The following is a 19,053-nucleotide window of genomic DNA, read 5'->3' on the forward strand; positions in this document are numbered from 1 at the left end:
TGTCGGCCCCACCGCCGGTGCTTCGTCATTTCCGGGGCTGGGCTGTGACATAGTGACGTCACTCCCGTACCTGCCCGCACCGTGACGTCACACCCCCGAGCGACACAAAAACCCCCAAGAGGCCTCGGTACTGTGAGAAATCCTTTAATAAGAAACGGCAGCGGAGGCGGCGCCGCCGCTCGGGTGCAGCTTCTACCGGGGGTACAGGGGAGGAGCAGGGAACCGTGAGAACAGCCAGGGCACGGCCACGCCCGGCCCGGCCCGGCCCGGCGGGGCTCCCCGGAGCCACGGGGTGGCTGTGCCGGTCATAACTTAATTGGCTTTTCCAGGATACAGAGAGAGAAAGGAGAGGGGCGGGGCAGGGCCAGGGCTGGCTCCCGTGGCTGCTGGCAGCTCTGAGCCCCTCATATACAGTTCAGTTCATTTAGTGTCTGGTCCAGTGTCTGGTGCAAGCCCAGGTTCTCCTCTTTGGCTTGAGCGAGTTTTTCTGGTGAGAAAGAAGAAAACCACAAGATTGAAATAACATTATTTCACAGCCTTTTCTCTTTAAATAAAACCTGGGGTAGCTTACCTTCATATTTAAGACACCTTTATCATCAAAACTGGGCCAATTTTTTGTAATTGCTGTGCTTAAGAGAGGTTTTTGGACACTTGTCATGGAGTGTGAAAGGGCTGTGTTTTAATGTGTCATTTATGGGCCACATCCTGCTGGGTTCTCCTTGGACTGGGAGGTTTTTAACCAGTAGACACTGAGTACACTCAAAGCTTTTCACTGACTAAAGGAACACCAAAATTCAATCGTTCAATTGTCAGGTGCAGCCCCATCCTGACCGTGTCTGGCCCAACCCCACCTGAGGAGCTGAATGTGTTTTTGGTGCCATCACCAGTGACTTTGAGCTGATCTATCCAGAATTAAACCCTGCAAGGTGACAGGTAGAGGTATCACGTTTTATTGAGCTCATTTCCCACAGAGGTGCAGGCAGCACAGGAGTGACAGGGATTGCAGGCAGGAAAAGCTTGAGAGAACACAGTGAGAGGCAGTTCCCCGTGTCCCCACACGGGGGCACGTCACAAAGAGGTCATGTCGTTGAGGGCATGGTCGAGCTCCTCGCTGATGGCTTTGTACTTGAGCTTCTGAGCGTAGAGCTCATCTGTCAGGCACCAGGGCAGCAAGAAATGCAGGGAGGAGGAGAGGCCACAGGAGGAGAGCGGAGAGGCAAAAGGCAACAGCAGCCAAAGCAGTTGGGAGGAAAACAAAAGAAGAAAACAGAGTAGTTGAGTATCAGAAGGAAAGCAAAACACCCACAAAGCTGCCTGGTCAGAAGTTCCTCCTATGTGAACTTTTTGTAATCCCATAACTGTTTTCAAGCAAACAGATTAAGTATGGTGAGCCCTTGAGTCCCTCCATCTGTCAGTTGGCCAAAATCAGGGAATTGTTACCAACTTTATGGAAGAAAACCTTTTTCAGGAGAACTTCCACCAGTGGACACGTCACACCCATCTACCAATATGCTGCTGTTCTTTCCCACTAAATCCACCACCCACTCATAGAATTTGTCATCTGATTTGAAACTGATCACTTTTAAAGAAATTTGACTCATTCCATACCTTCCAGGTCATCAATAGACTTTTCCAGTTTGGCAACAGTTCTCTCTGCAAATTCTGCACGAGTTTCAGCCTAAAAAAGGTGAAATAGCATCACTGGGTGCTCCTAGAAAGATTATGCCCAAAGATGCATCCAGCTTGGGGATGGCCAAACTTACTTCTTTCAGCTTGTCAGAGAGAATCTTGATTTCTTCTTCATATTTATCTTCTTTTTCCGAGTACTGTGAAAACAATAAATGCTCTTGAAGGGAAGTTGTAGCAACAATAATAAATGTTTATAAAACTCTGACCTATTTATAAGCACTCTTCCTTTTAAAACAGCTGCAAAAACCATTTCCATGCTCTCCTGCAGAGCTTCAGCATTGTTTGGGCAGAACTGATGGAGTGGTATCCACAGGCAGGCAGGTAAAACCTCTCATTTGCTTTGTATTTCTGGTTTATTTCTATGAATTCTATTTACAAGTTTTGGCTTTGCCCATATCCTTTAGTTTACTGAAAGAACCAACCTTTTCAGATTGAGCTTCCAAAGATTTCAGGTTGTTTGTGACGTTCTTTAACTCCTCTTCAAGGTCACTACACTTACTAGAAAGGGAAAATAGAAGTATGAATTATTAGTGTTCCTGTTATGATTTGGAGGAGGGAGGAAGGGAGGAAGTAATTAAGTCTGGAAGAAGAAAACCAGGTATATAGTGTGCAAATAAACTTTTCTATGAGTACTAACTACATGCCTGCCTATCAGGAGATTACTTTTAATGCAATGCAGTGTTGATATTTCCTATATTCTGAACAGTTACTCACACTTCAGACACCTCTGCACGCTCCTCAGCTCTTTCCAGTTCACCCTCCAGAATAACCAGTTTACGGGCAACCTGTAAAAAGAGAACAGCCAGTTATCAGTCAGTGTGCAGCTCACAGAATCACAGCACAGGGCTGGGGAGGCTGGGAGGGACCTCAAAATCATCCATTTCCATCCCCTGCTACAGGCTGGGACACTCTTTACAGATTTCAACAGGCACTCAGAAGTACTCTGCTCCTGCTTCCTCTGGAGTGAGGAAATTAGGCTGAAGCATCCAGCCACAGATGTAACAGCCCTCCCCAGTTGGATTTTGCAGTATTTTTAGCATTGGGTACTGAGGATGCTGCAAATCACTATTAAAATTCCTCTTTGCTGGCAGTGTTCCAAGGCTGAGGCATCAGCCAGTGCCAACTGAACAGAGGGACAAAACTGAAGAGCAGTGTTGTTATTGCTCATGGCTCTCCTGTACATTTCACCATTTCCTTCTCCCTTTTACCTCCTCATACTTGCGGTCGGCTTCTTCAGCAATGTGCTTGGCCTCCTTCAACTGCATTTCCTGAATTTCCATTTTCTCTTCATCTTTCATTGCTCTGTTCTCAATAACCTTCATTCCTCTGCAGAAGTCAAAGCATTTTTAATGTAGAAGCATTTTGGCACTTGTATCCCAACTTCACAAAGTGCAATTTGATATTTGTAACCTAAAAATGGCCCGTTATGACCACAGTGGTTATCAAGGGTAATGGAATTACCCAATCTGGCTTGTAAGAAAGTTTCAAGTCTCTGACCTGCAGCAGCACATGCAGATACTAAATTACACAGGAGTATTTCATTTATATACATTCATTTTGTTTAACACCAGAAAATAAAAAAGGAGCGTACCTCTCGCTCTCATCTGCTGCTTTCTCAGCCTCCTCCAGTTTCTGCAGGGCTGTGGCCAGTCGCTCCTGGGCACGGTCCAACTCCTCTTCCACGAGCTGGATGCGTCTGTTCAGAGCTGCCACCTCGCCCTCAGCCTGTGTGAACAATGCCCAGAGCAGGGTTACACAGCCCTCAGTGTCCCTAAAGCCACAGCAGCATCTCCTGGGGCTGCAGGGCAGCTCAGGGGCCCTTCTGCCGCTGCTTTTTGTTTGCTTAAACTCCGGCATCTCAGGAATGTCAAGGTATGGAGTGTGTGCTTGTTCTTTCTTTTTTTTAATGGCACTTATCATTCCTGCCACACAAAAAGGAACTCTACAGGACTGCTGGGTCGGGGTATTTTTGGAGCACTTCACAGGGCTGCATCTATCCAAACTTTAAAAATGAACCGTTTCCATGATGGCTTAGTTCCAAAACCTTCACCGTGGGTTTCTGTGCCCTTGGTTTCAGTGACACCCTGGAGCCAGGTCCTGATCCATCCTGGATGCTGGAGAATCTACAGGCTCAGCTGGGCACAGACAGTGGCCTCGGCATGGCAGTCAGGCTTTTTTTGGGACAAAATTAGATAGATTCTTAAAATAAGTTAATTTTGCTTCCTGCAGTACTTAAGGAATTAGGCAGGATGCATTTCTCAGTAATAAGATCTGTTTGTGTATTATTGAACAAACTGCACAGTAATTGGAACACCATTAGTGTATAAAAAATAGACTAGTTAATAAATGGAAGAGATTGATGGGAGAAATGCTCGATACAGATAACATGGACAAACTGCTGTCCATAAATATGTGTTTATTAAGATTCAGCTCCTTTAATTGCTTGTTTTTGAAGGAAAATGGAACCCTGCTTAGTAACTGCCAGAATTGTGCACTGTTTTGTCCCCCATTCTGAGGAGGATTGCCATATACAAGATTAACTTTTTTTTCCCCTCACTTTTACAGAATATAGACCCTGGAGGGGCGAATGTTTTATGCTTTATGTTAAAACACTTTGGAAAAAAAAAAAAAAAAAGAAAAGCGTTTTTCTGCAGCTTAGCAAATTTGGTCACTGACCACTCCTAAGCTGGAGGAAGTGGTTTCCATTCACTTCTGAGCCATCTTGGAAAGGAGTTCAGTGGCTGATCCAAATGGAAGCTGACCCAGGATTCCTCTAGTCATAAATTATCCAACGTTTCATCTGTTTTTACCCAGTGCAGTGTTTAACTTCCCGATTTATACACAAGGCATCGATCATGTACAAAACTGGCATCTGTTCTGCGGCAGCAACTCCTTCCACTAGACAGGGCGCTTTTAAGTCACTTTTTAATTCAGCAAGATTCCAAAGTTATGGAGCCGGGGCCACTGGGAATCTGGGGTGAGCCTGGCTCCACCTCTCCCAGCAGCAGCCCGCAGTCCTTATACGGTAAAACTAACTCGCTGACATGTGATAAAATAGCAGGAAGATGCCGGGAAGGCTGATCGCACACAAATCTAAGTGAAACCAGCTGTCCAACCCCGGGAGAGCCGCACGCTAGCGGAGATTTTCGCGTTTCTCTGTGAAAACCACGACGGAAAGTTATTTTTCAGCAGTTCGGACATTTCCCAGCTGTGCTGAAGCCAGCGGTGCGGCGCCGAGAGGCGGGAACTCCCCGCTCCGTGTCATGCAGCGCTTTTGCCTAATTAAACAGCCATTTCCTACTAAACGCTCAACCGCTCCCCAGTGCCGATCGGTGCTCGAGCGCCTTTTCCGCAGGAACGGGCCCCAAAGCGCGATAAGCGGCGGGCGAGGAGCCGCGGCCGCCGCGCCCGGTTCCGCGCGGCTCGGGCCGGGCCGGGGCGGGCGCGGCGCTGCGGCAGCGCGGGCGGTGAGTGCGGAGCGGAGCGGGGACAGCCCGGGGATGGAGGCAGCCGGCGGCCAAGCCGTCCTCCCGCAGCGGGGGAGAGCCGGGCGCGCCCCAGCGAGAGAGAGCCAGAGACAGGAAGGAAGGAGCAGCCCGGGAGAGAGCGACCGAGAGAGGCGAGCAGGCAGCCCGGGCGGTCTCACTTTCTCCCGCAGGTCCCGTTCCAGGTCCAGCTCCCGCTGGAGGACCTGCGCGCGGTCCTCCGCCTCATCCGCCTGTTGCTGCAGGCACTGGATCTTCCTCTTGACGGCTTCCAGGGAGCTCGGCGCGGCCATGGGCGCGGGCGGCGGGCTGGGCGCGGAGGTGCTGCACGTGGCGGGCCCGCGCCTTTCAATGGCCCGCTGACGTCACGCGCCTGGAGGTGGAGGTGGTGACGTAGCCTGAGGAGCGGCGCGGGCTCGGCCGGGACGGGACGGGCGCGTCCGGGGCCGCCCCGCTCGGATCGACCCGGTTCGGCTCGGGGGATGCTGCCCGGCTCGTTCCGCTCCGGGGGATGCCGCCCCGCCCCGCCCCGCCCCACTCGGCCTGGGGGATGCCGCCCCGCTCGGCCCGGTTCGGCCTGGCCTGGGGGATGCAGCCCCGCCCCGCTCGGCCCGGCCCGGTTCGGCCCGGGGGATGCCGCCCCGCAGCCGCGCTCCCCGGCCCCCCAAAAGGCGAGGTTTTCACGCCGCTGCCACGACGGCGCGGGTGTGGCGCGGAGCCTGGACTGGCCTTTAGCCCTGGTGCCGGGATGAAGGCAAAGGGCAGCTTTATGCCACGGCATAATCCTGCTGCTGTCCCGCTTTTCCTCAAAAGGCACCATTTTGTTTAGTTCTGTCAAAGGAGATTTCTCCTTTCCCTAAGAATTGCCAGCAGGGCCCCGAAGTCCCCTCCGGGTACCCCTGGAGGCTCAAATGGGCTCGGTGCAGAACAGCCCCACTCCCTTTAGCAGAGGGGAGAGGAGACTGAAACCCTGCACCCTCTAAAACTGCAATCCCGCCTTTCTATCCCCCGGCAGAAATGCAAACAACCAGTGAAGTGCGTAGAAAATACAGCGAGCAGAGTTACTGGCATGGGTACGTACATCAGTGGCCTTCTTCTCAGCCTGCTCCAGTTTTTCCTGGGCATCTTTAAGAGCCTCTGAGTATTTATCCAGTTCATCTTCAGTTCCTTTCAGCTTCTTCTGCAGAGCTACCAGCTCATCCTCTACCTTCCAAGAGAAAAAATCCCCAAAGTGAGCATACTGATGTAGTATCAGTTACAGTTTAATATGATAAAACTACTCTTTACTATTAGTTTTAACCCATTACAGCATACAAAAAGCCACAAAAGACCAGATCAAACAAAGTTCTGCTGGTGACAGTAGTCTGAGAATGACTGGGAGCAATTGCCAGGGAAGAGTCATTAAAAACGTGTCATCCTTGAACAACACTGCCTGCACCACACACACAGCATCTGGTTTAATTCAGAATTTATAAGCCCTTTCTCACCTCACTTTTTTTTTTTTTTTTTTTTTCACACCATGCAGCAATTTTGTAGCATGATTATAGATGTTTTTAAATTGTGTCATTTTAGTGTTTGTTGTAACACTATTACCTGGTGATTTTTCAGGAAACTATTCCATTTCTGTACAGCTGAAAAGAATGAATGATCTTTGTGTGTGCTTCAGGACACTTCAGCCCAGACTCTGGGTGTGGGAGGGACCAGGGCTGGCCCTGCTCGGGGTGGGACTCGCTGACCTCGGGAGGTCCCTTCCAGCCTGGATTATTCCCCAACTGTGGCCCGACACGATATGAGGCTCAGACTCCTCCATACCATATAAATCCATATTGTTCACTAGAATTGTGCTATTTAAAACCTGCTGGGAGGCTGGTTAGTGATAAACTGTCTCATGCTCCCCGAAGAATTCACGTTATCAGAGGCCTGCTGCTGATAAGGGTGGGCCTGCAAACCCATCTGCTCCATCCTTTCATTTGCGACACAAATCAGCTCAGCCTGTTCAGACAGTGATTTATCCATTTAGCTCCACCTTCACAGAAGTTTACTCTATGAAAACAGTTTGTGTTTTGGTGTAGTTCCTTCATTTTAGTTCCACTGATAGTTTTAAAGACATTTTTGGGAGTGTGCTGTTCTGGAATGTTGGTGTGTTGCAGAGAATAACCAGAGAGTGTGAGAGAGCTGCAAACCTTGCTCGGGTGTTCTGACAGAGGGACACTGAGCAGCATGAAGCAGATGCTGACTTTGTGCATGAATAATAAAGTAACTATTTGAGTATTGTGCCCACATTAAAAAAGAAGCTGAAAATTTTGAGACAATTCAGAAAAGAGGAATAAGATCAAAGATTTGTTTTTCTAAGGAAGAAGAAATATTAGGCCAGATGAATGCTTATAACATAGAGCAGTGTGGAAGATGCAGCAGATTGAGGGAACACAAAAGGGAAATATGTGGTACTTTTACAAGAAGTGCTGTAAAAACTTGAATGCACTCAGCTAACATTTCAAGATCATTCTGAAAATACTAAAGCTCAAATAGGAGACAGACACCAGAATAAAGACATTGAAAAGCAAAAGAATATGAAAATGTTATTGTTAGAATTCAGTTAAAAGAACAGCATTCAAATTAAGATATTTTCCATTATTCTTGACACAAAAAATAAGAGAACCTATCTCCTGTTGAGTCTCAGCTGGTACCTCTAAGGGGCACTCTCTGCACCAAAAACTTGAAGTGAACTTTATTAATTCATTTCAAGGAGAGGCTTAATTAATGTTTAGACACAGCCGACTCTATTAGCACTAGTCTTACAGGTGTCAGGGTTTACAGCTTTGATTTTAAATATGTAAAGGCCTTTTGCATGGAATCAAAGCATGAGAAATTTAGGAGAATAATGTAAGATTCAAGAAAACTTAGACAAAGTACTGTTAATAATCTGTGGATGATGTTAATTTTGGAAAGACTGAGATGGCTGAGAAGTTACAGCCTAGTCCTGGCTGTAGAAGCATAACAAAAAGGCAAAAAACTTCAAAAGAAGATTAACAGAAAACCAACTTCAAATTATTTTGCTTTCTGAATCAGAACATTGCCACACGCTATTTTGTTACACTTATTTCCACAGCACACACAAAGCCAGTGATTTTGTTTCCTCTTACCTGCTTGCATTTGTCCTCAGCTGCCTTCTTATCCGTCTCAGCCTGCTCTGCTCTGTCAATGGCATTCTCCTTGTCCAACTTCAACATCTGCATCTTTTTCTTGATAGCTTCCATTTTTGCTCAAGGACAGGCTGGATCTGTCACGCAACTAAAAGAATCTTATGATTAAAATTTTAGATTTTTAACAGCTTGGACAGAGAAAGAAGTTGTACCCAGGCAAGTCACAGGGAAAATGAGCTACAAGTGGTTTTAGAGAGCTTTAAAGCCAGAGCCCCCTGGACAAAACCCAGATCTATTGGCCCCTTCTCCGGTGCTCCATCCACAGCCTTTCTAAGGAATGAGCTGGAACAGACTCACTAGAGGAATCTTCACCACTCCATCTCCTTATTTGGGTCCTGTTTTCTTAAAGAGAAAACTGTTTCCATTTTTAAGCTTCTGACAGAAGCACAAGTGTTGACATATGAACACATGCTTGAAGAGAAGCTGATTAGCTCCCCTTTGTGTGTGCAGAGCAATTAACCAACCCAGCAGATCTTGGGGATGGCCTGCCTTCCTGGAAAAAAGGCATGAGGCTGATCGAGGGAAGGATCTCTTTACGTTACTCCAAAATAAATCCAGACATAAAATAAATAAATATTTTTTAACAAATCTATGCCTAAGAGGTGGCTAAATTTAAGTTATAAAAAGATGCAGGATATGAGACAGCAGAGTTTTTTGCTGTAAAAATAAGCGCTGGTGTTAAGGAACTAGCTATAATGTGTGATAGTACAACGCATAGCAGAACTCAAATTTAGATGTCAAGTTCAGGCTCAAGGCAAACTCAGTGAGTTTGAGTGCCTGTCCTTGAAATTTCCCTCACTTGGGGAACTGAACAACACCTGAAGTTGCAGTCTGATGAGCACTGTAAATTATTCCTTCTGCTGTGTGAAGGGAAGAGCAGGCTCTGGGGTGAGCAGGAGTATCTCCAGTGACAGAGAGAGCATCCAACAGCCCCAGAATGAGCTCTGCTTCCTTTTGCAGCTTGATTAAACACGTCCCCAAAACCATTCCATCCCTTCACCCTTCTTGCTGAGCCTCAGAGCCGCATACAGCCTTGTCCTGACTGCTCTTATGTTCTGATCTTCGGATGTACGGCACCTTCCAGGGCAGCCTGGCAGCACTTTCTGACTTTGCTGCCCTGGCACCTGCACAGAGCCATGGAATATACTGAGATGGGTCACAGACTCCAACTCCTGGCTGTGCACAGGTAGCCCAACAATCCCACCCTGTGCCTGAGAGCGTTGCCCAAACACTTGTGGAGGTCTGGCAGCCTTGGGCCCGTTCCCTGAGGAATATGTCCAGTGCCCAACCACCCTCTGGGGAAAGAAGAACCTTTTCTTGATGTCCACCCTGGTTCTTTCCCGATCCAGGTCCCGCTGACCCCACGGTGTCCCTTCCCTGCCCAGTTCTGCCGTGCTGTGCTCTCGGCAGCCCCTCACTCACAGCCCCTCTGCCCAAGCATCCCAGCCATGAGGGCACCCGGACATGGCACAGGACCCAGAGCTTCCCCATCCTCTGGGGCTCAGCTGGCACAGCACTGAAAGGCCTTTGGGAGAGACTTTTAAGGGAAAATCGGCCCTTTATTGAGCTAAATATGATGCTACAGTGGACACAAAGCTGACACCAGCACAATGCTTGTGGCTGTGATAGAGTTAATTTCCTTCCCAGTGGCTGGTACGGGGCTGTGTTTTGGATTTGTTGTGAGCACAGGGTTGAGAATATAGTGATGCTTTTGTTATTGCTGAGCTTGCACAGAGCCAAGGCCTTTCCTGCCTCTTACAGGACCAAGCTGGGGAGGGGCCTGGGGGTGCCTGAGATATTGGAGGGGACACAGCCAGGATATTCCAGACCATCTGACATCACTCAGGACATGAACGGGGAGAAGGAGGCACAAATGGGGGACTTTTGGAGTGATGGCATTTGTCTTCCCATGTCACCATTCCATGAGATGGGGCCCTTTTCTCCTTTGTTTTCCCTATTAAACTTTCTTTCAACCCAGGAGTTCTCCAGCTTTTACCCTTCTGATTCTCTCTGATTCCGCTCGTGGGCGAGCAAATGAGTGGCTACGTGGTCCTCGGCAGCCAGCTGGGGTTAAAACACGACAACGACTTGTGGTTGTTTAAATCAAAAGGAATTAATTTTACGAAAACCCAGCCCGCCCCGCGCCCCAAGATGGCTGCCGGGAGCCCTCAGGGGCGGTGCTGAGGCGGCGCCAAGATGGCGGCGGCCCGGACTGCGGCTCCCGGCGGGCTGTGGGGATGGGCCTGCCCCGCCCGGCCCGGCACCGTCAGCGGCAGCGGGGGATCTGCTTCTTTTGTGTGCTTGTTTTACCCTTTCTTTGTCTTCTTCTTTGTTTGTTTGTTTTTGTTTGAATATTAAAAATAAAAATCGGATTTTTTAACAGCTCTAGGTTCAGTGTTTGCTTGGAAACCAGTGCTGGCACTTGGTATGTGCCTGTATCCCTCTGAACACCTCACAAAATTAAATGTGTTTTTTCCAGGTACCTCTGCAGCAAGGTGGTCCCCGGGCATGTTTTTTTTTAAGTCCAATTCCACTGACTTTTAAGCTATTCTGTGATTTGAGCAGTGGAAGGTGAAATCACACAGGACCTCAGTCCGGAGCGGGTTTAAGGCGTAGGGGTGAAGCGCTGTGTTATCAGTGTTTCCAAACCTTGAGAAATGACATGGCAGCCCCATAAACCATGTTAGTCACAGTCATTTGCCCTTCTCCTCGCCCTCTTGTGTGGGAGTTTGCTGGTGGAGGGCAGCAGAGGCTCCTCAGGGGTTTGGGGTGAAAACCCTGAGAGCTGAGCAAGGCTGGGCACAGGGGAGTGCAGGACCCCCACCAGATTTCCTGGGCACAAGATGCATCTTTGGGACCCCCACCGGATTTCCTGGGCACAAGATGCATCTTTGGGACCACCACCAGATTTCCTGGGGACAAGATGCATCTTTGGGACCCCCACCGGATTTCCTGGGGACAAGATGCATCTTTGGGACCCTACCAGATTTCCTGGGGACAAGATGCATCTTTGGGACCACCATCAGATTTCCTGAGGACAAGATACTTCTTTGGGACCCCCACAAGATTTCTTGGGGACAAAATGCATCTTTGGGACCCCCACCAGGTTTCTTTGGGACAAGATGCATCTTTGGGACCCCCACCAGGTTTCTTTGGGACAAGATGCATCTTTGGGACCCCCACCAGATTTCTTGGGGACAAGATACACCTTTAATAACTTTTCTCAGCTGGCTGCAGCCCCACGGTCCAGCTCACACTCTGCTGTTTGTGTTTTATGGCTCCTTCAGGGCTCCTTTCCCTCAGTCATGCCATCCTGCCTTCAGAGCTGTTTCACCTCATGGTCCTGCATGCCATGAGGCTGGATGTGCCACAGCATCTCTGACTCACAGGAACAAGTTTTGGGGTGTAGTTTGAAGATACAAGAGAGGGCAATGGAGTGGGAAGGACTGTGTTAGCCCTGTTTGACCCAGCACATGTAGGAACTTGTGGAATGGAGGCTGATATAAGGCTGTGCGTGCTGCTCCTTGGGACAACAGCTGCTTGTACCCTTAGGTGTGCATTTTGAACTGTTCCTATGGTAGCTCTCTCAGCCTCTTCATAATTTCTATGATTGAGAAAAGCACAAGTGGTTTTCCAGTCAGCTCACCAGCCCCCTTTCTGCCACAGGCTCAGGCAGGCTTGGATTCAGAGCTAGGGAAGCAAACACCAAACAAGATTCTTTTTCCTTTCTACTTCAACTGCAGGAAGATAATTTTTCTAATCAACACTGTTGCATGACTCAGAGCCACATTTAGAAAGGAACATCAAGAAACATGTCACCCTCTGCAGCTCTTCAACCAGGTACATGCCCTTCTTCCCTTCCCTGCTTCACGAACTGGAGAGAAACACCTGGAGAATTCAGTGATGATAATCCTGTCAGTCCCACAGCCTCTGGTTTTCATTAGCTTGGGAAACAGTGAGCAACCAAGAGAGAAAGAAGAGCACTCTGAACCATTTCTTTTTTTTTAATTATTTGTTTCAGGCAGGCCGGAAGGTGCTTTGCAGGCTGTAAGAGTTCCTTTGTTTTTCCTTTTCTTTCTGAGGGATTGTTTGGGCTGAGCAAAGCTTGGCAAGGTCGGTGTGTAAATATGAGAGGATACCAGAAGGAAATGAAGTTGGATTGTTGGAGAGTGTGCTCATTCCTTTGGCAGCAGGCTGCATGGGAAGCTTGTCACAGCAGGCATCTGAGCAGACTGGGGGTGGTCAGACCAGTGGCCCGAAGTCTGGCAGGTCTCAACATTTTCTCTGCTGTCAATCCCTACTCCTTTTTTTGTGGCCCAGCAGTTTGCTGAGACCCACAACATGGCCCATTTCCCTAGCTAGGAAAACCAGACACTTTATATCCCTCAGTTTCTCCTGCAGCTCCTTCTCTGCTCCAAACTTTGGTCATAGAAGATCTTCCTCTCTTTCCCACGGATTGAGCTCCAACTCCTCATATACAGAGCTGCATGTTTCAAGGGTAGAAGCAATTCAAAGCAGAAGAAAGAAGCTGTTGTCAACCCTTTACCAAATTTTACTACCATGAGTATCTCCTAACAATCTACTCTTGTAAATTTTCTGTTGTAGGAACTATATAACATGGTGCATCAGTAGAAAAGGTGGCACTAGACTGAATATCAAACTTGTCTTTTCCTGACATTTCCTCTTAAATGACACAATGTGTAAACCCTCACATCTCAGTGAATTTTTTTGCTCTGTGGGTTCTCCCTCCACCCATCTCGGTGTGTGTGCCAGTACCAGCCTGAAATACATTCCTATTAAATATCCATTACTGACCATGGATGAACACTGGGCTGAGTGTGATGAAAATAGTAAATCTGCTTTTCCTGTGCCTCGATCCAAGCAAAATCTACCTCTTTTCTTTAATAATCCCAGTTACCTGCATTTCCCAGCAGGATCTTGGAACACCTGAGATAATGAATTTTGCACTGTTTTGAACAGGATGGTAGAATACACTCGATACCTGAAATACACACCTGCTTGGGAAGCCTCACTGCCAGCATTAGGAGAACAGCAGAAGAAAGCAAATGCCACCCTGAACCCATGCTAATATTTCTGGCTAATACAGAATGGAGAGGATCCTAGAAAAGAAGGAATCAGCAGCATTTACCAGAAGATTTTGGCTGCCCTGCTTTTCTCTGGACTGGTGTTCACCGGTGAGACCTTTCAGCTGCAGAGGCAGGATTTGCATTTAGAGCACGGGACTATCCCTGAGGGCCATCTCCTCCTTGTTTTTAGTGTTCCAGCCCGTTGCTGGGCCCCAGCCAATGCTTCAAGCTCTGCCTTGCCGTTAGATGGCAATGCAGATCCACAGATCCTCCCTCTGCTTCCCTGAGCCTCTGGAAAATGATGCTGCTGCAGCTGGAATGGCTCACAGAGCCTCAGATCTTCTATTTCTGCCCATCTCACTTTGGGAGACTGAGGCACCTGAATTTGTTTTGCCTAAAAGAAAAGGAGCTGGCTGCCTCTGAGTCCTCAGTGGCACAAACCTTCTCTCTCTCTCCATCCAGGCCCTCCTTTGTGCGCAGGCGTTTGGGGTTTTTTTTTTGCTCTTCCATCCGTTAACTCATTTGTCTTTTGTTTTGCTGTTTCCACCACCATTTTGTTGTCTTGCTTGCTTCTCAGCTTATAGCCAACCCTCTGGGGTGAGTGAGTCATGGGCTGCCTCAGGCCAAAGCCCAAGGATACAGACTTCTTCTGAGGGTCATGAATCTCCCATCTGGGAAGTTATAAAGAAGTGAGAAATAGCTACCACCACAAAATGCTTTCCTCCATATCAATTTTTCAGCTTTTCCATTGTCTGCACTTGACTGGTTCATTTAACATGTGCATTACCAGGATTTTTTTTTTTTCCTTCACATTGCCTTTTCCACCAGAAAATGTCACCAACTCACATCCAACTTTTGCTCAGAAAACTTGCAGGTTCATTTGTGTTCCAAACCCAGGCAGGTTTTCCCTTCAAAACTAAATATAAATACCTTTTTTTTTTTTGTTTTTCTGGAGCCTGTTTGAAGTTCAATTCCATGCCAAACAGTCCACCAACTCCCAGTAGTGCAATATTTTTTTTGCTGGGCAGCTGGCCAGAGCAGTTGTGGGGCCTTTTGGAATCTGATTTGGGTACTTGCAGCAGGATCTGCTTTACTTGGTGACTTCAGTTGTGTTACTGGCAGAAATCCTCATTTGCAGCAGAAAGAATGACAGTCCCATCTTTAAAAAAATAATCTATTTTACTGGTGGAGCAGATGGAGAGCTCCTGACCGTGGCTTAGAACAGGGCAGGAAGATGTTGACACTTTCCCCCATGCCAGGCAAGGATGGGAGCTTGGGGCTCTGCTTGACAGTCATACCCCACACATTAAAGTAAGCACCTTCCAGCTTGTCTGGATTTAAAATGTCTAAACAAAGAGGATTTTGTCTTAATCCCCAGGAGAAGTGCTCCTCTATCACAGAAAGGCTCTTTTTTTCCTGGTGCACAAGAAGTTACCAGTGTTCCTAAGCCCTCTTGCAGTGTGCTGCAGATAAGTTGGATCAGGAGAAAGCCTTATCACTTGGGCTTACATATTTGGTCCTTATCCGTTGGACTCTTTAAAAAGCTGTTGCATTTAATTACTCATTTCTCAAAGCTTTTATTAATCATTTATTATCTCTTTGTTCATTTGCTGGAGATGTAACTTGACATGTAGAGTGAGCCCAGCCATTTCATAACCAAGCACATCTCAGGAGGGGAGAAGCACTGAGTGATAGGAAGGGCCTTACTCATCTTGGCACGTGGTGGTACAGCTCTAGCTGGGGCCTCTGGTACTACAAAAATATAAATACCACTGCCTTAAGTGCCCCATCACCTGAGATATCTGAGGCACTGAATGATCAGGTGACAGCTGCATGTTGGACTGGATTATAACCTTGTTTTAGCACTGTTAAGCCTGCACAGCCATTTATTCTATGAGTGAACCTTTCCCAACCTCCTGCTCCCCAGAGTTTGGGTGTCAGAGCTCACAGTGCTCACTCTGCACCTGTGGTTGATGGAGCAGGAGAGCGGTGTTTGGGTTGAGAATGTGAGTCTTTTGGGAATCTGACAAGAAGCCCCTCTTTAGTACCCTTTAGTACCCCTTTAGTGTTATAGAAGTGTGGGTAGAGTCTGGTCAGCCTGAGCAGCCTCTCGTGCTTCATCCCTTGCTCTCTCTCTGCTTCCAAACACAACATATCCCCAAAGAGACATCAGAGGAGAGTCCTGAGTGTTCAGCACTGCTGACCACAGGTCCTGGGATCACAGGGCTTCAGGGAACAGCAAAGGGTCTGCATTGGCACAATGGCAGCACTTTGATTTCCTCAGACTTACAGGTTCTTCCAGGGCAATCAGATTTCTCCCCGATGTTTCAGTTTCCCTGTGATTGCTACCAGAAAATAAAGAAACCTTTATTTCTATATTGAAACCTTTATTTCCTTATCAAAACCTTTATTTTCTTATTGAGCAGCATCTCACTTCTCTATTGCCCTTTTCAAGGAGAGCAGCACAGCAAGCAGTAAAACAGCCACTGTCAAACCACCAACCCCACCAAAATCCACCTGCCTAGGAATGAATGTCTCTATTCTGTCATGATGAGAAGAAGTTGTAAGGCCCAAGATCATCTCAACCATCTTGAGACATCTTAACAAAGCACCTAATTCAGGCAGGTGTTTCTCTTTTGCTCTAGTCAATGGAGTAAGGAAGCTCTGAGAACAGAAGAAGTGACATTTTATAAATGCTGTTGCTTTATTTCTTCTGTCCATAAAAAAAATCACAGCCCACCTGGGTTTTAAATTGCTTTTCAGGCTTTCCTAATGAATGTCTCGGAATATTTGCATGTCTTTTGTTTGCCTTCAATATGGGGAAAAGCTTAAGTCAACAAGTTTTTATTTGATTTGTAAATAATGCCAGAGTGACACTATATTACAGATTCCCAGAACTCCATGTCTTATCCTGCAGACATGACATACCAGAGACATCACCAGAGACAGGCTGCCAGGTGCATGGTAGGGGACAGAAATTAAAATAATTTTAAGGAAAGACCATCTAGAACTTTATCCTGTACCTCTGTTTAGCCTACAAACCATCAGGAGCTGGAGAAATAATTGCTTTGGACAGATAATAAAACATCCTCAAGCAAAACTAAGGTATTTAATATACTGCTCAAGTCAATTTCCCTTATTTCTGCTGTCCTTTTGCTTTTAATAGTGGTTTAATGAAAAATCCAGAATTAATTGAAACTGGCATTAGGCATTCACGTGTTCCGTGAGGATTTCATTGCTTCAATATTTCATAAGCTGACTTCACTGCTGTGCTTCTCCTTATGCTGCTTTCACAGGCCAGCATATCATCCCTTTTCATAAAATGAAGGGTCCCAGTGTGGGCAGATGGGGGGGACATGAGGCAAGTTTGCAACCACATCATAGGCAAAGAAATAAAAATAATAGCTGCTTTCTTCCTGCCACCATCCCCCCTTTTTCTATAACGATTTGCATCCGAGCCTTGATGGGAAAGAGCTGTCCTAAAAATAAACAGGATCTGTCTGAAAGGTGTCTGAGGGAGGTATTTGGCAACTGTCAGGCTGTCACGTATGCTGAAGGATGGAGCTGATGGACTCGCTGACACCAGACAGGCTCTGCTGAAGTGAGAATGCCTTATGCTCCCCTTGGCACTCGCTGGGCACATTCTGTTGGCCAGAGCCATCAGAGCACGGTGAGGCTGGGGCCCGTGCCAGGTCTGGCTGCTGTCAATGAGAGGCTGCCCTTGGATGGCTCTGGGAGCTGGATCAGACCCTTGCTTTACCCCCGAGACTCTGGCTTTACACCAGGGATGACTTTGGCTCCCTGAGTGAATGTCACCCCGATGGGGAAGGAATTACCCGGCCCTGGGCTTGAGGGGTTCTGCAGGTGTCTGAAAATGAGACCCCTCACTGAGGTACCTGGATATGGGGACCAGAGCCTGACCTTTTGCCTTTTCTTGGCTTTAACAGCTTTATCCCTCATCTCCATCTCCAACAGGGGTAGCGATGTTCTGTCTTCAAGGTTATTGGCATATTTGTAAATCCAGGCATCCTTGAATGCTCCCAAGCCATGACAGCGCTAAACGCAGTTCCTGTTTCTCACAAGGTGCTTAATGAACATGTGTTACAGCATCCTGCAGTCACGAGGTGAGCAAACACAAACACCAAGGCACGACATGACTCATCTCACGCCTTTGCAGCGACTCAGTGGCACAGCAAGGACCCAAGAATCCCAGGCCCCACCAAAGCAATCATACCTTTGGAATGACCCAAGCTGAAAAGGAATGCTGCAATGGAAGCTTCAGTTCTTCTCAGCTGCACAGGGAAATCTCCACTGCCCGTGGTTGTGGTGCTAGTGAAGATATTTGCTGCTGTTCCTGTGCTGGGGAAGGAAAAGGGAGGTGAGGAGGAAAGGTGGAAACCTCCTTGTTCCCCCATGGGAGAGTGGGCACTTCTCTCATTCTCAATGGGAGCTGACTGCTGCTTTATCTGAAAATCAGACTGTTTTGTTATCTGCTGGGCAAGAGCAGCTCCTTTTTAGTGAAGAGCAGACCCTGAACTCAACAGTCTTGCAGTACTTTGGTCTGAAAATACTGGTCTGTGTTGAGAAGAATGGACGAGGGAATTAAAGCCTGTAATATGGGCTGCAGAAAAGTTACCTACTAGATAAGAGGGTGACTTGATCTTTTTCTCAAAAAGAGCAAGAAAGGCTTCCTTATCTTCATAGTGTTTGCTCTGAAGTATCATCTTGTGACTGCCAGAGTCTGCCTTGCAGTATCACTCAATTACAGCCTGTGGCTGACATCAACTCCTTCCTCTCAGAGGTGCCATTGGATTTCCCAAAGTGTGGCTGGTTCCTCTTGGCACTTCGAGGCCTCTGTGCCACCTGGTTGTGCCTGCAGCCCCATGTGCTGCCCCACTGCTGCACAGGATACCCAGCCCTGCAATTAGACAGCGGTCTGAAAGGAAATCAAGACAATGAACCATCAGAGGAGCTCATGTGAGCCAACATCAGATGTATGATGAGGAGTGAATGAGTCCTGCCCTTCTGGAGGGTCCCAGATTGTTGGGGAGCAGTAACAGTGCAAATCTCCTGGGGGATTCTGCCCTGCAACACGAGAGTTGTGCACACAGCCAGGCTCTGGCTCATCAGGTTGCTGTGGCTCTCCTCTGTGAGGAATTTGTCACCATGCAGCTGTACTTCTCTTCATTAAAGTGGCCATGTTAAATAGCTGTGAGGTTGCTAAATGCCTGCTTTGCTAACTGATCTTCTCCCCAGCTGGCAGCTTTGTAGAGCAGGAGACACGAGGTTGCTAAACCCATTCATTTCTCACATGCACCCACGTTTCTAATGTCTGTGGGATTCTGCCTTTAAAAGTCCTCTGCCAGCCATTGGAATGAAGAGCACTTGGTGAAGACGCTGTAATTACCCTGGGATTTAGGGGTGTGTGGAAATGATTCATGGAGACGTTTCCCAGCCGGCAGGCTCATGGAGCCAGGTGAGCTCTTCCCTGGAATGTGAAGCACGCAGCGTGGCAACTGGGAGGAACAGGTTTGGCAGGACGTTTTTAAGCTGTTTGCAGCAGCCAGTCCTCCTCAGAGCCACGTCCTC

The 19,053-nt window shown here is 47.7% G+C and overlaps 1 protein-coding gene across 4 annotated transcripts; it reads right to left on the reverse strand.

The window, feature by feature from the left end:
• Positions 1-128: 128 nt before the first annotated feature.
• TPM4 (tropomyosin 4) lies at positions 129-8,649 on the reverse strand. Of its 4 annotated transcripts, none has more exons than XM_063161104.1 (9): positions 8,318-8,649; positions 6,256-6,381; positions 3,281-3,414; positions 2,898-3,015; positions 2,404-2,474; positions 2,112-2,187; positions 1,764-1,826; positions 1,609-1,678; positions 129-487 (listed from the first exon to the last, which is right to left on the reverse strand). In XM_063161104.1, the coding sequence occupies exons 1-9, from the start codon at positions 8,429-8,431 to the stop codon at positions 405-407; spliced, it is 855 nt and encodes a 284-aa protein (XP_063017174.1). In that variant the 5' UTR covers positions 8,432-8,649; the 3' UTR covers positions 129-404. The 4 variants fall into 4 exon arrangements, with proteins under 4 accessions (XP_063017174.1, XP_063017177.1, XP_063017173.1 ...); XM_063161103.1 differs by lacking the exon at positions 129-487 and adding an exon at positions 935-1,151 and having other exon boundaries at positions 8,318-8,646; XM_063161107.1 differs by lacking the exons at positions 6,256-6,381; positions 8,318-8,649 and adding an exon at positions 5,336-5,488.
• Between the last annotated feature and the right edge of the window lie 10,404 nt (positions 8,650-19,053).

This window comes from Melospiza melodia, chromosome 7, assembly GCF_035770615.1.
Source record: "Melospiza melodia melodia isolate bMelMel2 chromosome 7, bMelMel2.pri, whole genome shotgun sequence".
Taxonomy (NCBI): Eukaryota; Metazoa; Chordata; class Aves; order Passeriformes; family Passerellidae; genus Melospiza; species Melospiza melodia.

Excerpts from the sequence above, each read along its gene's own strand:
- TPM4 (XM_063161104.1), bottom strand. The coding sequence starts at position 8,431 with ATGGAAGCTATCAAGAAAAAGATGCAGATGTTGAAGTTGGACAAGGAG. Across the intron at positions 6,382-8,317 it reads CTGAGGACAAATGCAAGCAG|GTAGAGGATGAGCTGGTAGC; the intron begins GTAAGAGGAAAC and ends TTCTCTTGGAAG. Across the intron at positions 1,679-1,763 it reads TCTCTGACAAGCTGAAAGAA|GCTGAAACTCGTGCAGAATT; the intron begins GTAAGTTTGGCC and ends CACCTTTTTTAG.